Source organism: Sinohyriopsis cumingii, chromosome 7, assembly GCF_028554795.1.
Source record: "Sinohyriopsis cumingii isolate HCF-2022 chromosome 7, ASM2855479v2, whole genome shotgun sequence".
Taxonomy (NCBI): domain Eukaryota; kingdom Metazoa; phylum Mollusca; class Bivalvia; order Unionida; family Unionidae; genus Sinohyriopsis; species Sinohyriopsis cumingii.
This window is the reverse complement of record NC_142967.1, coordinates 24,483,514-24,505,184: the sequence shown is the minus strand read 5'-3', so window position 1 is coordinate 24,505,184 and position 21,671 is coordinate 24,483,514. Positions and strand designations below refer to the sequence as shown.

Below are 21,671 nucleotides of genomic sequence, written 5' to 3'. Positions count from 1 at the left end.
GTCCCGCAAAAAAACATCGCCTCAATGACGATGTACACCCACCATAGCAAGCGAGTGAACCGTGTACCGAGAGAATAGTTTATGACCTGATTAACTTTATCAATGGCCAAATTCCAGCTTTGTCCAATTAGTAATGCTATACTCTCTCTCTCTCTCTCTCTCTCTCTCACACACACACACACACACACACACACACAATGACGTTACAATTCAGCGATACAAGTGTGAAAGTATTTGTTCCAAAGTGAACTAGGTATGTATATTCCAGGTAATGCATTGCGTGAGTGTGGTGAGAACATTTAAAATACAGCATATACTGAAACGCAAACATACAGATGCTGAGAACCGAAATATTAAAAAAAGATGTACATTATATTATTACGTTAAACGACAAATAAGAAACTAAACTTTCAGTAAAACTAAAAATTACGTTAATAGCTACTGAATGAATTAGTCAGAGGTGTAATAAATGGATTTCTAAATCAAACGTTGATGGGTTGAGTTTATTTGCTTCTGAAACTGCTACAGATTAAATTGATGCCCACCTAACAACATTACCGCATACAATGCAGATTTTAAAGCTATGCTAGTTTCAATATATGCCCCCAACCAAATAAAATGGAATCGACAATACAAAGATCATATCCAACTAAAGAACAATACATTCAATCAGCTAGGATTTCGTAGCTAACAGGTTCATGCTGAAAAAGTCGGTGTTCAGAAAGCAAAAGGAAAATCTCAGGAATAGAATAATGAATGAAATGTGTCCATATGAAAATATTTTATATCTAATTTACTAGGAGAACAATATTAAATGGTGATTTGGTACTTTACATACTGAACACTATTAGAAGACTTGGTAATTTACATAGCGAACACTGTTAGAAGATAACTTGGTAGCAGTCAGTATCAGGAAACTAGAAGATCAAACTAACCAAGCCTATATTTGTTGGCTTTACTGTGCTAGAGCTATCTAAATGGTTGATGTACAGGATCTCAAAAGGGTAATTAATTAATACTGAGTTGAATAATGTCCAGTTTTTGCGAACCTTGGCTAGTAAAAACTGGACATTATTCAACGAGTTTTATAAATTTATTATTAAATCATTAACCATTTGAGATTATTTTTATCACTTAGGTTTCTTTTCAGTGGAAATCATTTAGAAAAAAATGAGGAATAAATAGTTTTCTTCATTCTGACTGAGAAGATGTCCCTTTCATTTGTTTTGCGTAAAAATAGTCCCAAACATAGCTGAACAAATATTAACGTTTAAAAGTAAATAATACTTTCATTTTTACAAGTTATAAGTCAAAGAGCAATTGTCCTTTCGAATATACAGAACATTTTACAAAGACAAAATTATAGGATGTCCAGTGCGTGTGATGTTACATTGTTTAAATCAATACTGGTTAGAGTTCAGTAGACGCTCCCTGTTTATCCTTAAGTGTCACTTTCACAACTAAAAATTTACATTGTTTCGATAATCATGGGAAAAGGGGATTACACCCTTATTTATTGTAATGCATCTGTGACCGCATGTATGCCTTATTTGATTTGGAATATTAGACTACAGAGGACATACATTTTATTACGAGTAGGAAATGCATTACATTAAACTGCATACACCATATGTAAAATGTAAAGACTATGTAGACAAATGTTAATTATACTATGCCAAGTTAAACAACAAAGTCCGAGATAGATCAAGACTACAGACAATGGATACAGACTCCCTGTGCATTCAGGTCGAGACAGGAAACGTCTACAGCAATAATACGGGTGATAGGAAGATCGACGACACTAGTGACTATCCCAAAGACAAAGACAACATGTTTTACATGGCACAAATGAATAAAAGCATAAAATGCCTTTCCAGAGACGCATTAACATTTCACATCAGTCAGCGCATTTTGTGGGTTAAAGGCATAACTTCATACATAGAAGAATGATAACGACAAAACAAAGTATACAAAAGAATATAAAAAAATCATGTATTGTTAACTAGACTCTAATAAAGGCAAATAATAAAACAATAATTATTATCTTATTTGTGTGATATTGATTTGATATAGAAAATGGATAGATTGTTTTGTTTCAAAAATTCACAGATTGTGCCTGATTCAATATGTGCTGTCTATTAGGAATCATAGTTGGCGTGTAGCTGTTACTCGCAGTAATTCTGATGAATGGAGTGTGTTCTAAACATTCAAAACAATTTGTTTATTGTCACTATCTGCATCCATTTCCTCTTGTACCTTTCAAGTGTACATTTGAAACCATAATAACCTTACGAAATTATAACTGTAATACCTTTATTCTTATCATTTATGTGCAAAAAAGATTATTTTTTAACTTATCGCAAGTGTTGTATGCATGATAACAAAATCTGTTCTCTTCAACGAAACGGATAGTCTGCCATTTATAATATCAATTAGATTCATATTGATCTTTGTTTCTATCACCTTCGGTTTAATTGGTACTTACGTTTGCAAGACTACCAAACACGATTTCAAGATGAAAACAAGTCTATACGCAAAGATCTTACAGTTTTGCAATTTGAAGTTAAACTAAATTGAAATCTAGTTGAGTAAATAAGAGGTTGATGCAATATGTGTTAAACTGTGGTGATGACAAGATAACCGGGTTTTTAAAAAAACAATAACATGTATGTGTTGAAAATATTGTCCAGAAGAGTGTTAAACTTATATATCTAACAGAACCTACTGATACACAAAGCATCCAATACAAGTACTAGAGGAAATAAAGATTAAAAATGTTCTACCTCTTCTAAATCAATCAGTAATGACATGAATGGAGACTGAAATACACGAATTGATTAATGACTTTAACAACATTTAACACGTGAATAAAATAGAGGACTTCCAGCTGCAGAGAAGATATTCTCGACAACAGAAGAGGAACAAGAATCAAATTGATATCCGAGTGCATGTTCAGATAAAGACCAAAGCAAATACTAAAGAGCTAAACAGACATCACGACGGAAAAAGGCCCGAGCAGAAAGTGTGTATTTCAGGAACATTTGAAAAGGGTTTGAAATACACGAGTCCATATCTAATATAGTTGGAGATATTTCAAAGAAACAATTCTGCAAATCATTCAAATGTAAAAGAAAATTGCCATTAGGTAAAAGGTTTAAGCAACTATACAATGAAACGGGTGTAATAATGGCAGTAATTATCACTGCGGTTACAATGATAATGTCGACTGTTGCACTGTGAAGAGTAAATTTGGTAAGAATTACTAATTTTCCTACTCAGCATTCTCCTCCCAATCCAATGCCACCTTATTCTGGCCAAGGTTTTGAAATGATCAACAAGGTGTCATAAAGTTAGCCGATTATTCGTTTGGTCTAGTTAAAACGAGCAGCAGAAGAATTGCCTGGAATTATTGGTAGTATGATGGCTAGTTAGTCGATACTTCTTTCCTTTCTGAACATGTTATGTAACTTGACTTACAACTGCTTGGTTTCTTACCGTCATTTTTACCCCGTGAAGCAAGCAAAGCATCTAGAATAGTACAATGTACGCAACCTTTATCAAAACATAAACTCTTACAATTACGGAGATCCAAATAAAGTATTGTTGGTTTATTTCATGATCAATATTGGTTGTTTTTTTTTTCTTCAACGTTTCTAAAATATCAAGTGTCTTCTAGACGTCATAGAATATGATAGAATTAGCAGACCTGACGATGTCGGTTAGCGACAAGGCTTATCCCAGAGGGATGATGACAGTAGGACTATAGATATTATATTTATTATCTACCTAATTGATATTCACTTTGTCGTCATATTTCTCCTCAGCAGTTTTTTGCCTAAGTGTTACGGGTTGTTTATCAGGAATTGTAATACCTCTTTTCGTTGTATCAGCATTGATGTTAGGGTCTAACCTAAGTTTGAACGAGTCATTGGACTTTTGTTGCAAAAAAATATACTACCAATTTTCATAATCATGTCATTAGGTAACAAAATACACCGTCACCTCCAAAAGCATATTCCAACCTGCCATGTATTAACAGACGTTTATTATGATGTTCTCATTTGTGTCGTAACCTTGCAGTCCTAGTAGCTCCATCTACTGTGTAACACTTTTTGATACTGTCAAGACTGGCTGAAAAATAGATTTTGAATTCTGAACCTGTGCACCCAATGAGCGATTAAGTATGACATTATGCTTTAATTCAAGTTAGATATTCTCGTTACTGTTTTGCAGAGAGAAGTAAATTACAGTTAGTAGGTTTGTCGGTCTATCATAAAAAGTACTATATCAGCCAGCAGTGTTTTCAAAACTCAACAATAGCCGTCATACTATTTACATTTGAGAGCGGCTACCACAACAGATGTAGGTTCCTCAAAACCTTGGAATACAATTTCATCTTCTTATGGTTCATTATCAGTCAAGTACTGGTTTAATCCCTTGACTTATCCGCAATGATGCCGTGGTGAAATGTTGAACATGTTGCAAATCAAATTAACTTATTTCAAAATTATAATGTTGTTATTTCCATTGTACGTATCATCATTTTGCAGATGTATCTTACATTCGAACAGGGATTTTCTTATCTTCAAACAAACGAGTGATTTCACAAAGATTTCACCATTAACTCTTGGGTGTATTCGTCTATCAATGGTACCATTCCACCAAACTTCATTTAATTCTAAGTGATGTTTTAATGGCAACAATAGTATGGCAGTGTTTCATTATTACGGTATATTATGGTTCTGGCGTACATCTATGAAATCCAGAAGTGAGTGTGCTTTATTGTATGCAGCTGTTGATGGCTGTGCGTCAGAAGAAAGACTAAATGAGCACGACAGTGGGTGTATCATAGTAAGAAAATTAAGGGAGTATTTATATTATGAATTTATCAGTCGATAATTTTTATTCTATTTGGTAAGGATGTTCACAGCCCCCACACATACATACTATCTGAAATTTAAGAAACGTTCTAGAACACACACACTTTCCGTACTGGAACGATAATTCTATAATATAAAATCTTCACATTCAGCGTTCACTTTGCGAGTCACTGCTCCTTCAAAACGGAAACAGTGCGTCTCTACTTACATGGTTGCCCGCATAATATGCTTCAACATATTACAAATATTACCAATTCATATGAAATGCTTTTAAATAAGTTTTGATGACAAATTAACTGGTGTGTATTTTCTCAGATATATTGCTGTTGCTGTTAATGGTGCTTCATCGGAGCACCATATTTTCATTGGAGAGAATGGTGGGTATGTATAATAAGCAATCTGTGCCATAGCTTGAGAAATGCTTCCCAGTCTCAAAACTTGATCAACGAGCTTAAAGCCAATCAAAAGATCCTTTTCAGTGTTACGTGTTTAGGCTCTCATAAACAGTAACAAGAAAATAGTGAAGACAACAAGTTTTATAAAATTTAACAAATAATTTATTTCCCTAGAAAGACAAGGTAAAAATGAGGAAAAGACTTTACGGTTTTAAAAATCAAATCCAAAAATAATACAAGAATTGAAAATTAGAAGTCCAAGTCATAAAATGTTCTAAAGAATTTGAGTTCGAGTCCCGATGAAAATCAAAATGGAAGGCGCATAATGTAGTCAGTGTTGTACTGATGTGTCAACAGTTCATTGTTGAACCACATAAAAAGATATTCCAATGTTGGAATTACGAATAAAATTTCAAAAAATGTTTTTGTCCAATAATTCTGTATGAGCACTTAAACATTCCCAGGGAAAATAATTAATAAATCCATAAAATAGAATATCACCTCAAACTGGTCACAAACAGCTTGACGTCGAAGTGTATAAAGCCAGACTGAAATATTTTCTCAAAACATCACTGTTAAATCTGGCTGCTGCGCAAATTCCGGTAAAACCAGAATTTCGAAATAATAATGAAGAGGCTATTTATATGTCTAAAGTCACGTACATCCTCGATTTCACTCTATAAATCCCACACTAATAATGAATTCTAAAAAAAGAAAAAAAGAAATTGATTACTCCACCTCTTACTGATTCTGAATCAAGGTCAGGAAGTACATCAGCATTTGATACAAAGTTCTAATATTAGGTTTTCGAGAAACAAAATGAATTCTAGAAAATATCAAACCCAGTAAATACAATTACACTACAAGAGCATGTAATGGAATATAAAAAATGAAAACTAACAAACAAACAATTAAATTAAATCAAATATAAATTAAATCAAATATACATAAGATCAGTCATATGATCTCTTTTAACTCATTTACTCAGGCTGTCCGCTGTGAAATATCGAGTACTTCACTTCGAGAAATTGAACCTGCCACATTGCATAATTGATATACCTGGCAAGCCAAATGATTCATAAAGTTTAAACATTCGCATTTATGTAGCTCTAATGTGCGTATTCGAAGTTCACATATGCGATTTCGAGAGGAATCAGCAGAAAATATAATTTGAATCACATGATTAAGTGTGCGATACAACGGGAAAGCACCTTCTCGAGGCCCGAACACGCGATTCTGAGAATCAGAAACCTGTTTTAATCACATGATTTCTATCTAGATTTAGTATTCGAACCTAGAAACTTGAATCACTGTTCGAATACGCGATCGGGAAAGAAAACATACAAAAAAGTACGTATCTGACTGGCTCCCTCTTTGTTGTGTATTCGCCCTCATAAAATATGCATTGATGCTGTCTCAGTACGCGAAATTTGATGAAGTCTGATGAGGTCCTCATACTCAAAAAGGCTGGAAAAAAGTTTCCACGGAATGTTCACAAAAGTTTGCGTTAGACGCACCTTCAGTGTGACACAAATGATTCATTAAAAGCAGTGCATTGACTTAGAAGCCATAATGCTGACAGTGTGGCAATTTGATATGCTTTTTGAGATTCGTTTTAAAACCATGGGTACTTTAAGTTTAAGTCACCAAACACTGACATCATTTCACCACATAACTGAAAAGTTCGACAAATCAGATGACATGATTGTATACTTAAGTTTAAGCCATGATTTAAAACCTGTCGGTGCGTTTAGGTCTGTTCATCACAAATATTGTGAAGCAACATTTCAATGGCAATTAATTTCGCGGTATCATGATGTAAACCAAATTCACGGATTTCTTATTTTGTTGAATCTTCATTACGTGTATATTCGCGCGGTATCATGATGTTAACTAAATAGACGGATTTCATATTTTATCTTCATTATGTGTATATTTGCATCTATTTAATTTAGCTGAAGCGATCTACTATCCGTTAAGATATAAAACCACGAGAAACATGTTCCTTTTCATTAAATTGCTTCTGTAATTACATATCAAAATGTTCAGTGTGATTTTGCAAAATATACTCAAAAATACATTTAACATAATGACCATAAGATAACTTATAAGCAAATACAAAGTGTGCAGAAGGGGATTTTAGAAACTGTGAGGTCTTCCTTAAAAATCAAGATCTTCGTACAAAAAAAACCAAACATACAAAAAGAAAATTGTTTTCGTTCACTCATACAGAAGTGCACTAACCTTTGTGTCAACTGCCAGTGAAACGTTTTCGCTTGACTTCCTGTATTTTAGGGATTTAGATCCCTGAGCTTTAGAATTTATACCAGTCCTTGAATCTGAAAAAGAATAAGAGAGTGGAACAAGAAATGCATCTCGATTTTATTAGACTGTTAGTCCGCAAAGATGCTCTGGTGTCACACATTTTATTTTGAGAAAGTTGTTTCTAGTTTATTAACACTCAAGTAAAAAGATTATCTTTTTTAGTTACATTGATGACATCGGACATTTCTAGTGATTGCTGAGCTGCCCTGCTTTTCACCAAAGGGTAACAAATTAAGGGGAAAATGCAGGGCAGGTTAATTGCTATCCACCTGAACTGAAAACCAGAAAAATCTTTCAAGCCCACTCTTCTAAAGTAATTTTCCATGCATTTTATTTAACTTCTTTTCAGCCTACTACTTTCCAGTATTGTTAGTTTGAAGCAATATATCTTCAAACGAGTTTTCAGTGAATTTTTCTTACTCATTACACGTTTTGTGTCCTTTTGATGTCCGGATTAAATATAGATATTTACCTTAGTTTATCAGTATGAGGTCTCCGTAGCCGATAAAGAGTTCCTATTACATACTTTTGCGATGTTCATCCATATTTCCAAACCTGATATAAGCTAGCCTCAATTTCAAAACACAAAATACCAAAGAACTTTTCTTGTTCATATATTTTTAGATCGAATGATAATTTTAACAGCGTGAATCATTTAATCGGCGTGAAATGGTAATTCAAAGAGTCGGTTGATAAAATAAATATCCGGTTACAAGAGCAAGACACGTCTGATGAATTAATTAGAATGACTTACAAGAACTTGCAGAAAAATCAGTGATAGTAGTACTTGGTGTCTACTAGTTTTTGGTTTTGCTATCTTGAGCAAAACGCCATTTCTAGGCGCAAGATAGGCTATAACTGCTGGAGGAAAAACCCAGGAAAACCCCGGTAAGAATCACTGACCTACGTGAAGCTACTAGGAAGCTATCTCATATACCCACACTGACCGAGCACGAGACTCGAACCTACGCAGACTGAGGTGAGAGGTCAATAATCAGTAATGGCGAGCACTTCAGACCACACAGCTATCCGGGTCCCCGGTTCATATTAATTATTTAATTTTTTAATGCATGTTACAGTTATACCAATAAACAGTAACATCATAACGAGGCTTGTGTATTGCCAGCTAATGACGAGGCTTCCTCCACATATTGGCAGTTCAGTCTTTAAACCTCTGCAGGTGTACAAGAGAAGAATATATGGGAGAGTTTACGTTTGGGGTATTAAAGACTTTTCCGAGAATTCCGGCAACAGGTTTGCAACCAGACAAGTGCATAGTTGTTATTTACTCTTGCATGATGTTAAATATTTAATTTGTATCGTGTGCTTGACGAGTGTCTGTGACTGAAGATAAAGTACTGGCGTAACTGACTTTTGTTATTTTTTTGTTAAGCAAAATATTGTTTCCTTGAGATCTGAGTTAAAGACCCGGGGTTTTCAATGCTGAAATTATATTGTGTGCAAGGTCAAGTGAACCTGGTATATACATGATGTGGTAAATAGATTATTCATTCCTGTTTGATTCCTATCTTAATATTAGTCTTTAGGAATCTATGATTAGAACTCTTGGTTCTGTTTAGTTTTAACTTTGTAGGAATTATTTATCTACATTATTCATTCGAATAACGAACTGCTCATTAACGTTTGGAGATAAACACTGCTTTGGTATTATTGAGAACTCACTAAAAGAGATTCTGGAGTATATCATTGTGATAGATCGAGAATATTGGTACATCAACTCATTCAAGATCGGGATTCATTCAAAAGACCAATGGTATTCATCCGGAACACTCTTTACTTTTGGACTTGTTATAGAACTTTAATAACGATTTGAGATTTAATTTACAATTCTGTAAGTTCCCTTTAAAGATTCACTTTGTATTCAGAGGTAATAAATTATTCGCTGAATTTTACTAAACTTGATGGCTTTGCTTTTCTTTTACCTTGTTGAAGTTGTAACAATGAACAGTTAGTAAGTACATAAATTATGTACCGACTGGCCTCAAAAGAGAGTTTTTATGTTCTTAATGCATGTTATTCGTCCTTCGAGTTCGAGGATGGTCGTAACATCACTAACTAGTTTGGTTTGTGTGAGTACGCTAATGGCTGATCAGGCCAATTTATACTCTCAGCTATTAGTGGCACACTTAACTGGAGATGCCTCTCGGGTTGCTTCATCAATCAAAGGCGTGCTGCAGTTCTGAGATCTTCGCTGACTGCGCTTCTGCACTGCCTCTGTGTGAGAGGGTGATGTATGATCTCCTCCTGTTATGTTACTTTGGTTATCGTTATCTAGGATATGATCGACCATGGTATTATTGTCCAGATAGAGCAAACGATGAAATAAAATACAGTATTAATGAATGGAATAACAGTGATCTGAATAAAGATAGAGAATAGAACAACACCAGCCCCCGTATGTAGAATATAACAATTTAATCAATTAGATATATTGAAACTGAACATGACATTCGAATGATACACTTTCTTTTAGAAAAGGTTACAAAATGTATGCGAAATGCTATTAGCCGTTCTATTATATTGATAAAACAAATTTAATCATATAAACAAGTGAGTAATTGAACTAAAATTGTCATCATGTCAGCATATCCTGACTGCTTCTGGTCCATTCTATATCACTGTTGGCGACAAGTCCGCGTTACCGTATCCCTCCCCCCAATCAAACCTCTTCGGGTCATTAAACGTAATTTGGTGTAGTCTGCACTTCTTCTCACGGTGTCGCACATGTATGAAACTATTTTTTCCCATTGAAATAAATATAAAACGCAACTTAAATATTTTTCAGAATTTTTTGGGGGCGTCGGACAATATTCCCACTTTTGTTATATAAGATATCGTCTTATAGTAACTCATCAGAACTAATCCAATGTGGTCAGTTCGAAACCTAGTACTGCTACACAGTTCGATTAACGTACATACTTGTCTCTCTGGCGGCTACTCCAATTCCTAACTGTTACCATGGCATAACTAGACCTCTAAAGTAAAATATTACATCCCACTGTGGGCTGTAAATTGCTAGCTGGACTATGTCGTTCAACACATGCCAATTTTCTCGCTTAAGAGAATGCACAACCTAATTACACAAATGAATTAATCGACTTCACGTCTTAACTACATTAATTGCTAACTAGAGATTAATTGACACAAAGTAAATCATTTCTTAGCATACATGCTACGTATCACTGAGGACAGATACATTAACCCTCACAAGTCGTTTCAGAGTAATGCATGAAATTCATACAGCTCGTGATTTCTGTTGTACAGAAGCCACTAAATCCGGACCCATTCGTATCAATGAAATATTGTATGACATTATTATTATACATACATCATATAACATTCAAGACAATGAATGCACGATTAACTTCTGAACTCAAGGGAAATTCAAGTATGAATTGAAAACAAACAAATCAAATAATTACAAACTTATATCAATGAACATATGTATTTGCTTGAGACAATACTTTTGTACCTTTTTCAGACTCACTCTTTCTATTCAGGTTAATCTCTCTTTACGCATTCTCACATTTTCAAACTCCAGTCCCTTGAACAATTTAAGGAGAAAAAGTTGTTATTTTCGGGAGCAAAAATCTGGCTTCTCATAGAAATTTAGACTGACTAATTTCGTGAGGTAGATTACATAAAATAATAATAATAATAATAATAATAATAATAATAATAATAATAATAATGACTTTATTTATAGAGGGTAACACAATTAGATAAAAATGTAATCTACCTTGAGACCCTCATAAAAATGAATTTATTTTAGTTGCATCTCTGAAGCCATTTGATATATTGGGTTTGGAAGAAGAAAATAGAGTGGGCATTTCTAATCTCAAGTGGAATACTATTCCAGAGTAATGTTCCAGAGTATTGGAAACCTTTTTTTAAATAATTTCTTATTTCGTTTGGGAATTTTATACTGTTTGGTAGACATGGATTGAAGGTGGGGAGTATTACCAGGTAGCTATACTGGAATAGTGACTGTAAATATTCAGGAGCACTATTATTGGATATCCTGTACATTAATAAGGCTTTTCTCAAACAGATTCGGTCTTTAATAGGTAATAGCCCAAATGCTCTTTTTTGAAGATGTGCCAGCTTTGCTATGTTTTTATCATTGAATTACCCCATACTGTATTACAATAGTCCAAATAGAGCTAAATGTAACTTATAAAAAAATGTTTTCTTTGCTTTTCAGGGAAAACATGACTTATCCTACTGAGAAACCATAAACTTGAATTGACTTTTTTACTAATATGTTTGATATGTTCAGTCCATGATAGGTTATTATCTATCAGAACACCAAGTAGTCTATCATGACAGACCGTTTGCAAAGTTAAATCATTCCATTTCATACATAGTTCATCACTAACAAGATTTGTCCTTTTTTGCCGTGTTGAGATAAGTAATATTTTAGTTTTACCAGTATTTACCACAATGCCATTCCATGTGCACCAATTGTCCAGGTTCTTTACGGCATTCTGTAAAGAAATTTCGAGTTCATGCTTTGTATTTTCGATGTCTGACAACGTTGTATCATCTGAATAGAGCTCTGTAGATGATATGGAGTCCCGTAGTAAAAGTGATAGGTCATTAATATATAAAATAAATAGTAATTGACCTAGAATTGAGCCTTGTGGTACTCCATATCTAATTGTTCCGGGTTCAGACAGAACATTATTTATATAAACAATTTGTGTTCTCTTACTTAAGTATGAAGTAAACCATCTAACTGTGCTTTCATCACATTGGTAGATTTTCAGTTTCTTTAAAAGGATTTCATGATCCATCATGTCAAAAGCTTTCCTGAAATCTACAAATACATATCCTATTATTCTAACCTGACCAAATGCTTGAAGCCATTTATCAGAAAGGGTGATCATGGCAGTCTCACATGAATGTTTCTTTCTAAAGCCTGATTAATTATGGTGTAACGGCAAGTGTTTGATTAAATATAACATGAATGATTCATGGACATGTTTTTCAATCAGTTTTGACAAGCTTGATTGTATTGAGAATGGTCGGTAGTTATCAGCATCATCCTTAGAACAAGATTTGTAAATAGGGGTTACTTTTGCAGTTCTTCATATTTTGGGGACAGATGCGGTTGCGACACTTAAATTGATTATGAATGGTATGCTATCTACAATAGCAGAAGATTTAATGAGCCGTGGACCAATCTGATCAAGTCCTGTAGCTTTCTTGGTATCAAGGTCACTGAGACGTTTTTTAACAACGTTTCTTGATGCTGGTGTGACAGAGAAACATACCTCCTTAGAGATTTTGCTGCTGCAGAACTATTTAGTTCGTTAAAGTTGTTTTCTATCATTAGTTATTTTATCTTTGCGGTAATGTTCGTGAAAAAATCATTGAAAACATTTGCAATGTCAGTGTCATCAGTGGATATGGTGCCAATTACCAGGAGTGAGTGATTAGTCTGATCTTTGTGTGTTCCTCCAGTGAGTTCATTGAAGACTTTCCAAATGGAGTTTGTGTTGCTCTTTCTATTTTCAAGCAATGACTGATAATAAGATTTTTTTAAGCTTTTTAATCGTACTTGTTATTTTATTTCTCCATACTATATATTGTGCATGGTTTCCCATAGCCTTGAACTGGTCTTGTGTGTTCATAGCATCTCGGATTTCACTAGTAAGCCAATTAGGTTGGGTTTCATTTTTTATTCGATGTACTTTCAGTGGTGCGTGCTTAGAGACTACATCCATAAATAAGTCAGTCCACACCCTCAGAGCTTCATCTATGTCATCCAAATTTTTGACCATATTCCATAGAACTTTATAAAGGTCCCTGAGAAATTGTTCTTCATAAAAAAAATTGATCTATATGTGATAGTTTTGTGTGTATTTTTCTTATTTCTCTTGCATTTAACCTTTCTTATCAAAAACGTAGGATGGTGGTCACTTAGACCAACATTTGGTACATTACCACAAGCCACAGTGTCTGGTAGGTTGGTATAAATGTGATCAATAAGAGTGCTTCATTTTTCTGCTAGCCGTGTGGGTTCATTTACCAGCTGTAATATGCCAAATGATTCAATAACTTCCACCCAGTTGTTCCTTATTTGATTATTAAGAAGGTCCTTATTTATATCGCCGAGTATATGTGTTTCTTTCTCTTGTGCAAGAACATTTTCCATTTGTTTCAAAAAGTTTTTATTCCAAATTGCTTTCGAGGAAGGTGGCCAATAAATGAAACCAAACAGAAATGATTCTGCATTATTCTGAGAAATTTCCACCCAAACACTCTCAATTTCATGTGACTCCAAGTCAAGTCGCCTTTCTGAAATTGCATCTTCCCTAATGTAGACAACAAGACCTCCACCTCGCTGTCTCTCTGTCCCTGCGTAATGGTTTACTGTGACACTGACAGTGAAATAGATTATCATTGTGGTTAGCATTTAATTTGGTTTTATTAAGTCCTAAAACATTTGTATTATTTTCCTTCGAAGACAATATTAACTTAATCTTGTCTTTTTTTCCACTATACCTTGTTCATTTAAGTGACCTATGTTAAAACTTTTGTATTTAGTTTCATATCAATTCTGTGTATATCGTCATGCAATGGGGTACTCACTGAGACTGTCTCCATACTACTTTTGTCATTCTGATATCCTGTTTCCATATTTAAAAGCTCATATGTATTAGAGTCTGCAAAGTCACATACAGACTCTGAAAATCAGTTAACTTTTGCATTCAAATAGTGTCCTTTGAATAGTTAGAGCCAAGAGTTTTATTAGGTACATTTAGATTTGTTGTAAATGAAGCACTGGCATTCTCCTCTTTGCCAGCTTCCTAGTATGTATAATAATAGATTGATTAACTGAATCTTTTTTGTGTCTAAATTTATGGAATCTGAAGCACTCATTCTGTTTGCCATGATGGCATACCTGTGTCATGTGCCCAGTTACTCCACAGTAGAGACAGTACTCTTCATTATAGTGCTTTAAAATGGGGGCATACATGTTAATATTTCTCAGTAGTTGCGCTGTTCTATTTCTGCTGAAATGAATTTTTGTCTCTGTGGTAGATACTTAAGTTGACATTCTGGTTCTGAAGAAAGAATGTTGTGTATTGTGGAAAGTACTGTAGGTTGAAGTCTTCACATAGGTCAATTATCAGATCATTATTTTCACCCTGGTGTCCACACGAGGAGGTAGTCCTGATATCATTTTTTTTTACATGTGTCTGGACTTCAATACCTATCAACATACATTAAACTTTCAAAATCTGTTCTGATTTGATTTAGTGACCTTCCCTCACTGGCATCACTTCCACCTACTAAAATAATAATTTTGTTGCATTTGGTTAGGTCAGTATTCATTATTCTGTCCGTGATATTGTCGGATTTTGCATCTCTTATAGTCTATACATCTGTTTTAAAAAGTCTCATTGGTATTATACTTTTCAATATTGAGGAATCAATTATTAGAGTCTTACCTTTTTGGGCTTGTGATTTAATGTGTTGGACTCTGGTTTGTATTTCAGACACATCTCTTGGAGGAAGGGGTGCTGAAATTGGTGTTTCAGTTGTGTGAAGTAGTTGAGTTGATGTTGACACATTTGTCTGAGCACTAGGAAGTGCATCTTTTGGTGCTGGCAACAGACTTGTCTGAGCTGAGGGCCATGGGTGTACACTTATTGATATTGCTGGTGTGACAAATGACTTAGAGGGAAGTACTATTGTTTGCAATGCAGGATTACTTTGGGTATAATTTTTTATTTGCACGGTCATTTTACATTTTATCTTGGCTGGTATTGGGATTGTCCGTGTCTGAGCATTTAACATTGTTGACATTTGGGACTATGTCTGCATTGGTATTTACATGAGGTTACTTGCTCATTAATCCTTCCCTGTGCTGACTTAATAGCACGTAACTGTAAATGTAATTCTTCAATTTGGGCCTCTAGGTTCCTAATTGTTTTTTGATGTACACACATGGAGAAATCATTATGGTTTAAGCCATCACTGCATTGGTTATGATTTATGGAGTGTGTAATCGCATGTCACTCTATACGGGTGTTAAGTTTATTGCCTGAGTCATCTCGGTCAGTTTTGGTCGTATCTCTTGAGATTATGCAGCAGAAGTGACTTGCGCTAAGCACTTTACTGACAAATACGAAAACCCTGAAGAGCAAACAGTCTCAGTCCACTATCCAGATCCAGTACAGCTAAACTGATGACTGAAAGGGCGTGCACATACGGATATGCTTCGTAACTGGAAGATGTTTATCCGATGCCGTCGACCTGACAGCTAAATTCAGACAGAGACGATAAAATCAACTCTGATACCGATAGCTATATCACCATAGCAAGCCTATCGATATAAGAAGTAATTAGAATCCTGATATTTCATATATGTGTGGAACGCAAATTCGATCAAAATGTGTGATCTGGAGAGATCGTAGAGTGAGCTGAATTGATCGTAGGGAGAGGTAGATGAGATGATAGAGTGAGATGGTGACATCAAAGGGTAAGCCGGGGAAGACGATCGAAAGACATCGTAGCGTAAGTTGAAGAAGACATGCTAGAGTTTTCATTGGTTGTGCTGGAGATTGTGATCAGGAGATGGTTACTGGAAAGGAAGATCTGGAGTAATCGGTACTTATTTCCACAGTTGAATGAAATGATCGATAATATTATCCAGAAACTCTGCAATAAAGTCTTCCACAAATATCACAAAATTGTCATTCATGAGCCCTACTAAACATTTTCGTTGGTTGAGTTTTTCGGCATTCGAAAGGACACGCTTAATATCATAATAATCAGGAAATAAAGGAATATGAGTCAGAGTGATATATTTAAGTCGATCTGAACCTACCTGTCTTCCGATTATATGAGCTCTATGAATATATATCTTATAAGGGTTTAGACACAGCATGTCTTGGAAGAATTCAGTCATAAATGACATAGAGTCCACGATGGTTGCTTCAGGTATACCATAAAAACAAAATGGCTCCGTTTGAAGCGAGAATCCACGTCATCTGACTTGCTAGACAGGTGGATGACTCGAGATCATGTTGAATCAATACATATACCACTGTTCTCAAACACACTCTTAATGGCTAAAAAACTCTGAAAACAAAATACTACAGACTTTCACATTTTGGGGAACATTTGCTGATGCTTCATGCTTCATGAATACACATATTTTCTTACAGTTAATTCGTAGTAAGAGTACCTGGAATAATGTCAATAAATATTATGTAAGATTACGACTTCAGACCGATTTTGGACTCAAAGAAACTGTCAGACTGTTGTTTAAACATTACGCAACCACCCGTTCGCAGTTAAAATCAAAGGGAATTATACGACCAAGTCGAGACACCTTTGTTTATTTTGCACTCAGTGATGTCACGACCGGCTTTGAAAAAGTTCCGTCTTTGGTGAACGGAAACCCGACGATCACAGGTAAGTGTTCAATTACCTCAGGTCAGTTTTCAAAGAGACCAGACCGTATCCAATCGAAACCAAGAGATTCAAATCAAGGGCGGAATCTCAATAAGCAATTTGTTCGGACTAAGTCCATTTATCCCGTTAGTTCATGCTTGATCGTCGCTGGAGGTGGATCATAGAGAAGTTGTGAGGCATTAAACTGTACTCCGAATGCCGAAGTTGTGCGCTCGCTATAATGCAGGAAGGAATTCTAGTGAACTTCTAAGTTTGGTTTGGGAACAAAGGGTTCTTGATGAATCTTTCCGGGTGGTTGAGATGCGACACCCGTGGATCGGAAAGAAGGAAGACGCTTTGAGAGTACGTCAGAGGTCTATTGTGACGTAAGAAGTGTGTGGGGATGCTCACTGCCAGAAGGAACACATGGAAGAGAGTGCCGTAAGTATCAGAAGGACGGACCCGGAAATGCCAGGAGAACATGGAATCAAGGATACCGCAAGTACCAAATAAAAGAAACAAAGAGGGGGATAAATGAGTAACTGAATCAGCACCGAAGGGAAACACTCTCACTTAAGACTAATTGCATATGATGATAGTAATTGGCAGCTATGAATAGGTCATTGTTTGTATTTGTTCGACTGTGAGTCATATTGCACTCATGTATGTAACCCGGAGGAAATCAGAGTTTAGAGAATAAAGTTGTGGTTTATGCTTGATATTAATAGCTGAGCAAATTCATAAAGCTTTCATGAAATACATACTATCAAATTACATATTTCTTTGTTTGCATTTCAAGTTTTGTCCAGTATTACAGGATGTCCTTTCAAAAATAAGTCTTCAATTTCCTCTAATGGTACATCAAAATAACCTTAACTTGGAAACAAATGAATGCATGACAGATTTGGTTACTTTATCTGACTTTTCAATACGTTAATAACAATGCGACTAGGCAGCCAGCAGTACAGAATACATTGTGCAGAATAAATATTTCCATATTATGAGCAAATTGTACTTTTGCATCGACATGTTGGTCCAAGTAATGGTTTTGCCTCATGTGTAAAAAGATAATGCATCTTTTCTTCATAATTATTCATCCCGGGAATGACAAAATAATCCTTACGGGACTTAGGAAAGAAAAGCAACTAAAATTTAACAGCAAACATTAACACACATTTCCTGTGATTTGACCTTAATCCCAAAATAAAAGGGGCAAGTAAAGAATTGACTTAGCTCATAATGATTCATCTCATGAATGAAAACATCCACCAAGGAGTTTAGAAAATACAAGCAAGAAAATAAATAAATAAGAACTTAATTATGACTTTATGCAAAATGTTATATGACTATGTTCCCAATGTCAAAGAGGCAAGTGTGCATGTCAAAGAATGATTTATATATGCATCAGTGTGTGCGCTCCTCAATTCAGGCTATATAAAATCGTAGTCGGTCAAAGCAATTGTTAGCACTCATGTTTGCTTGTTTTGTTTTGTTTTGTGGTGGGAGGGGTATTTGTGTTGTTGTTTATTGTTGGAGTTTCTTTGGCTGGTCGAAGAAATATTTTGTTATTTCTGTAAATTATTACCATAACTTATAGCTTTGGGAAAGAAAACAAATATGTTAAGTAATCCTTCAACAATAATCACGACTCATTCTGTTGCTCTTTCTCTTGTATTATAGTCGTAGAAGAAAGGAATTTATATATTTATCATGAACAGACTGTGCCACCAATTATGAGTTATCATATCGCACTGGAGACAAATGTAATCCGATTCGTAATCGGGTTTACGAACTTCTATCACATCGGATGATTTTACTAATGTCACGGTAAAACTGACATCCTCAGAAACAATAATAGGGTAAATGGGATAATGATCTGTCAGTATCTGGAAGTCAAGTGGTATTCCGAATTTCTTTTCCAATATTGTAAACTGTATAGCGTCTAAACCATAAATTTGTGCATAACCATCCTCTGCTTTCATCTATCTCAGTTTTTGGCTCATGATACCTTGTTAAATTCTGTCTGTTCTAATATATACTGGTCACATTATACCTTTGTACCGTACGTCATGAACATGTAGTGACAAAATTTTAAAATATCATTGTTCATATAAGAAATGATTGTCTTTAACCAGAATTTAGCTTAAACTGCTCACAGATGAATTGTTAACATCTTCTTTCATCATTACGTCAAAAATATGAACAAACTTGCAGGAATAGTCATTAGTTTTTGTACCATCAGACGTATTAACATTTACAGTGTCCTGGTATAGTTCTACTGGGCATATGTAGTACAGTATATGCTGGATTAAAATGTTCAACCTCTGGTTGTATTTTCTTTTTTGAATAAAAGTATTCACTATTTAATTGTTGCTGTTTCAGCCAAAGTTACCGACAGTAGTATGTGCATTAATCGTTCAGAGACAAATCGACATACATCGAAGGGGAACATTTAGATGCATGGACCGACGATAATTTAGAAGACACCATTGTAAATTTTGCTTGCGGTGGCCGAAATCATTACGGATACGTGTATAAAGACCGACAGGGAGAAACTCATACCGAGTGCAAAGTCCAAGGACTGACACTGAACTACCTATCAAGTCAAGTAATCAAATTTAAACTCGTCGAAGAATTTTACAGTCCGTACAAATTCAAGACTTTCTTGTGAAAACACTGCATCCACACAAAGTTGTTAGTTTACAAAACCACCAAATCGTCAGTGGACCTTTATTACAAAAATCATAATGTGCATCAGAAACGAGTACGACTTCCAGAAAACAATACGTTGCCGTACTCACACTCTGGGTTCCAATATAAAAAGGGAAATGTTCAATGCCAAATAATTCATTACGAAAACAAACGCCGACCTAGAAGTACAAATTCAACACAGCAACTGATCGAGAGATCCACTGCAGACTCCACGTTTAATAATGAAGATGAATATAATGATGTGCCTTGCACAAAGAGTGATATTATACCATGCGTAATCAGCGATGCAACACGACGATTGCCTTTTTCTGCTACTGAAGCGACGCAGTTCGTGTGCGTTACTGTTTTAAGAGAGAAAGCGATGCAGCATAAACATTTCGCATTACTGACAAACGTGACGCCATGCGTGTACCTATTAATGAATTTTATTCATGCACTCACAAACCACTTTGGAAACCACAAACTCATCCAGATGTACAAATCATGGAAGAATGCACAGTTCCCAAGACGTTGACTGACTATTGTGGCTTTAAAATTCAACCCAAAATTTTCACAATGGCCCAAAGATTTGGATTGAATACTCAGTACCAAGGCGATAGCCAGAGCTGGATGTATCTACTCGGGACAAGGAGACCAAGAACAGTGTTTCGGTCTTGGTGTGAATATCCATGAATGGGGTATAAAGATTCAACTTTTATGAATCGTGCCAGATTGTCTTCGTGCTGACACTACCTTTCTTTGGTGGCGCATGATTAGTATCCCCAAGGAACTTTAGAAGAGAACTTTCATAATTTGCCACCTGAGCTACGACAGCGTATTTGCAAAGAACTCGTGCAGATTCAAGAGTAACGCAAACAATAATTACATATTCTGCGACATAATCTTTTAAATCATTGAAACCTGCATGATATGTAAAAACTAATTATTTTACAAGTGTTCCAAGGAATGAATATCATAAAAATTTAACTCACTGACCTCACCAAAAATGCCTATACAGTATGAGGTGGTCCCAAACTCAAACTATTAGATCGGGTCTCACAAAGTTGCAACTGTTGGAAAACACTAAAAATAAGATGCATTAACCCGGATCACACAAAATTAAGCATGTAAATGTGGTCATAAGCCCACACCATCAGGATCCAGCTGCTCAATACAGTACCTAATTAATCAAAGTCCAATAGCATTTCAGAAAGAATAAATAGAGTAAGTATAGGCACCAACGGATAGGAATAAAAATCTCATTCCCAAAATACAACTGAGAAACAAAAGGTGGACCCAAGCCCAGGCTATCAGGACCCTACCGTACAATGTACTAACTAACTGCTCATAACACTCAAGTGCAATAACAAACAGTAAATTATAAGTGCATACGCTTACAAAGTTATGATAACATGATTACCTCACTCCTTGGACACGAAAATACCACTTCTTGCCTTCTAAACTACTCCATTACTAACCTCTCCACAAAAAAGCCATGAGCACAGAGTTCCAATTCAAAAGTGAACAAGCAATCAAGATAGGAGTGGAAGACGGCAACAATTTTTTTTCTAGCACCTAAATACAAACTTCAATCCGAACCGATCGTAAACCACAAGATACGCCTGGGGACCATTTTTACTAACCATTGCTGCTTTTCCTCTACATCAGACAAGAACAAAAAAGTGAGCTGTGCGCACATACCTATCAGTCGCACATGGCCAACAGGCCAAACCAGACATTAATCTAAAATCATCATCGTCGTCATCTGTCATGACATTCATCGTCGGGCCTGTAGAAAAGAATGACAACCCAGCATTGGTGGGCAGCTGATCGAAACCATCATTTTGATGGAATGAATGGAGCACTTCGTGTGGAAGAATTACAGTGTTATCCCTTTAAGATGCATTTGAAGAGAGGGGCGACCTCTCTCAGAATCGCCAAGGAGTTT

At 35.4% G+C, this 21,671-nt stretch overlaps 1 protein-coding gene across 2 annotated transcripts in view; it reads right to left on the bottom strand.

The window, feature by feature from the left end:
- The window catches only part of LOC149794901 (uncharacterized), a 261,813-nt gene that overhangs the window by 105,568 nt on the left and 134,574 nt on the right, over positions 1-21,671 (bottom strand). For both annotated transcript variants that reach the window (XM_089964539.1, XM_089964538.1), the window contains exon 4: positions 7,520-7,614. In XM_089964539.1, the coding sequence (XP_089820665.1) occupies positions 7,520-7,614 (95 nt within the window). The remainder of the gene's footprint in view (positions 1-7,519; positions 7,615-21,671) is intronic.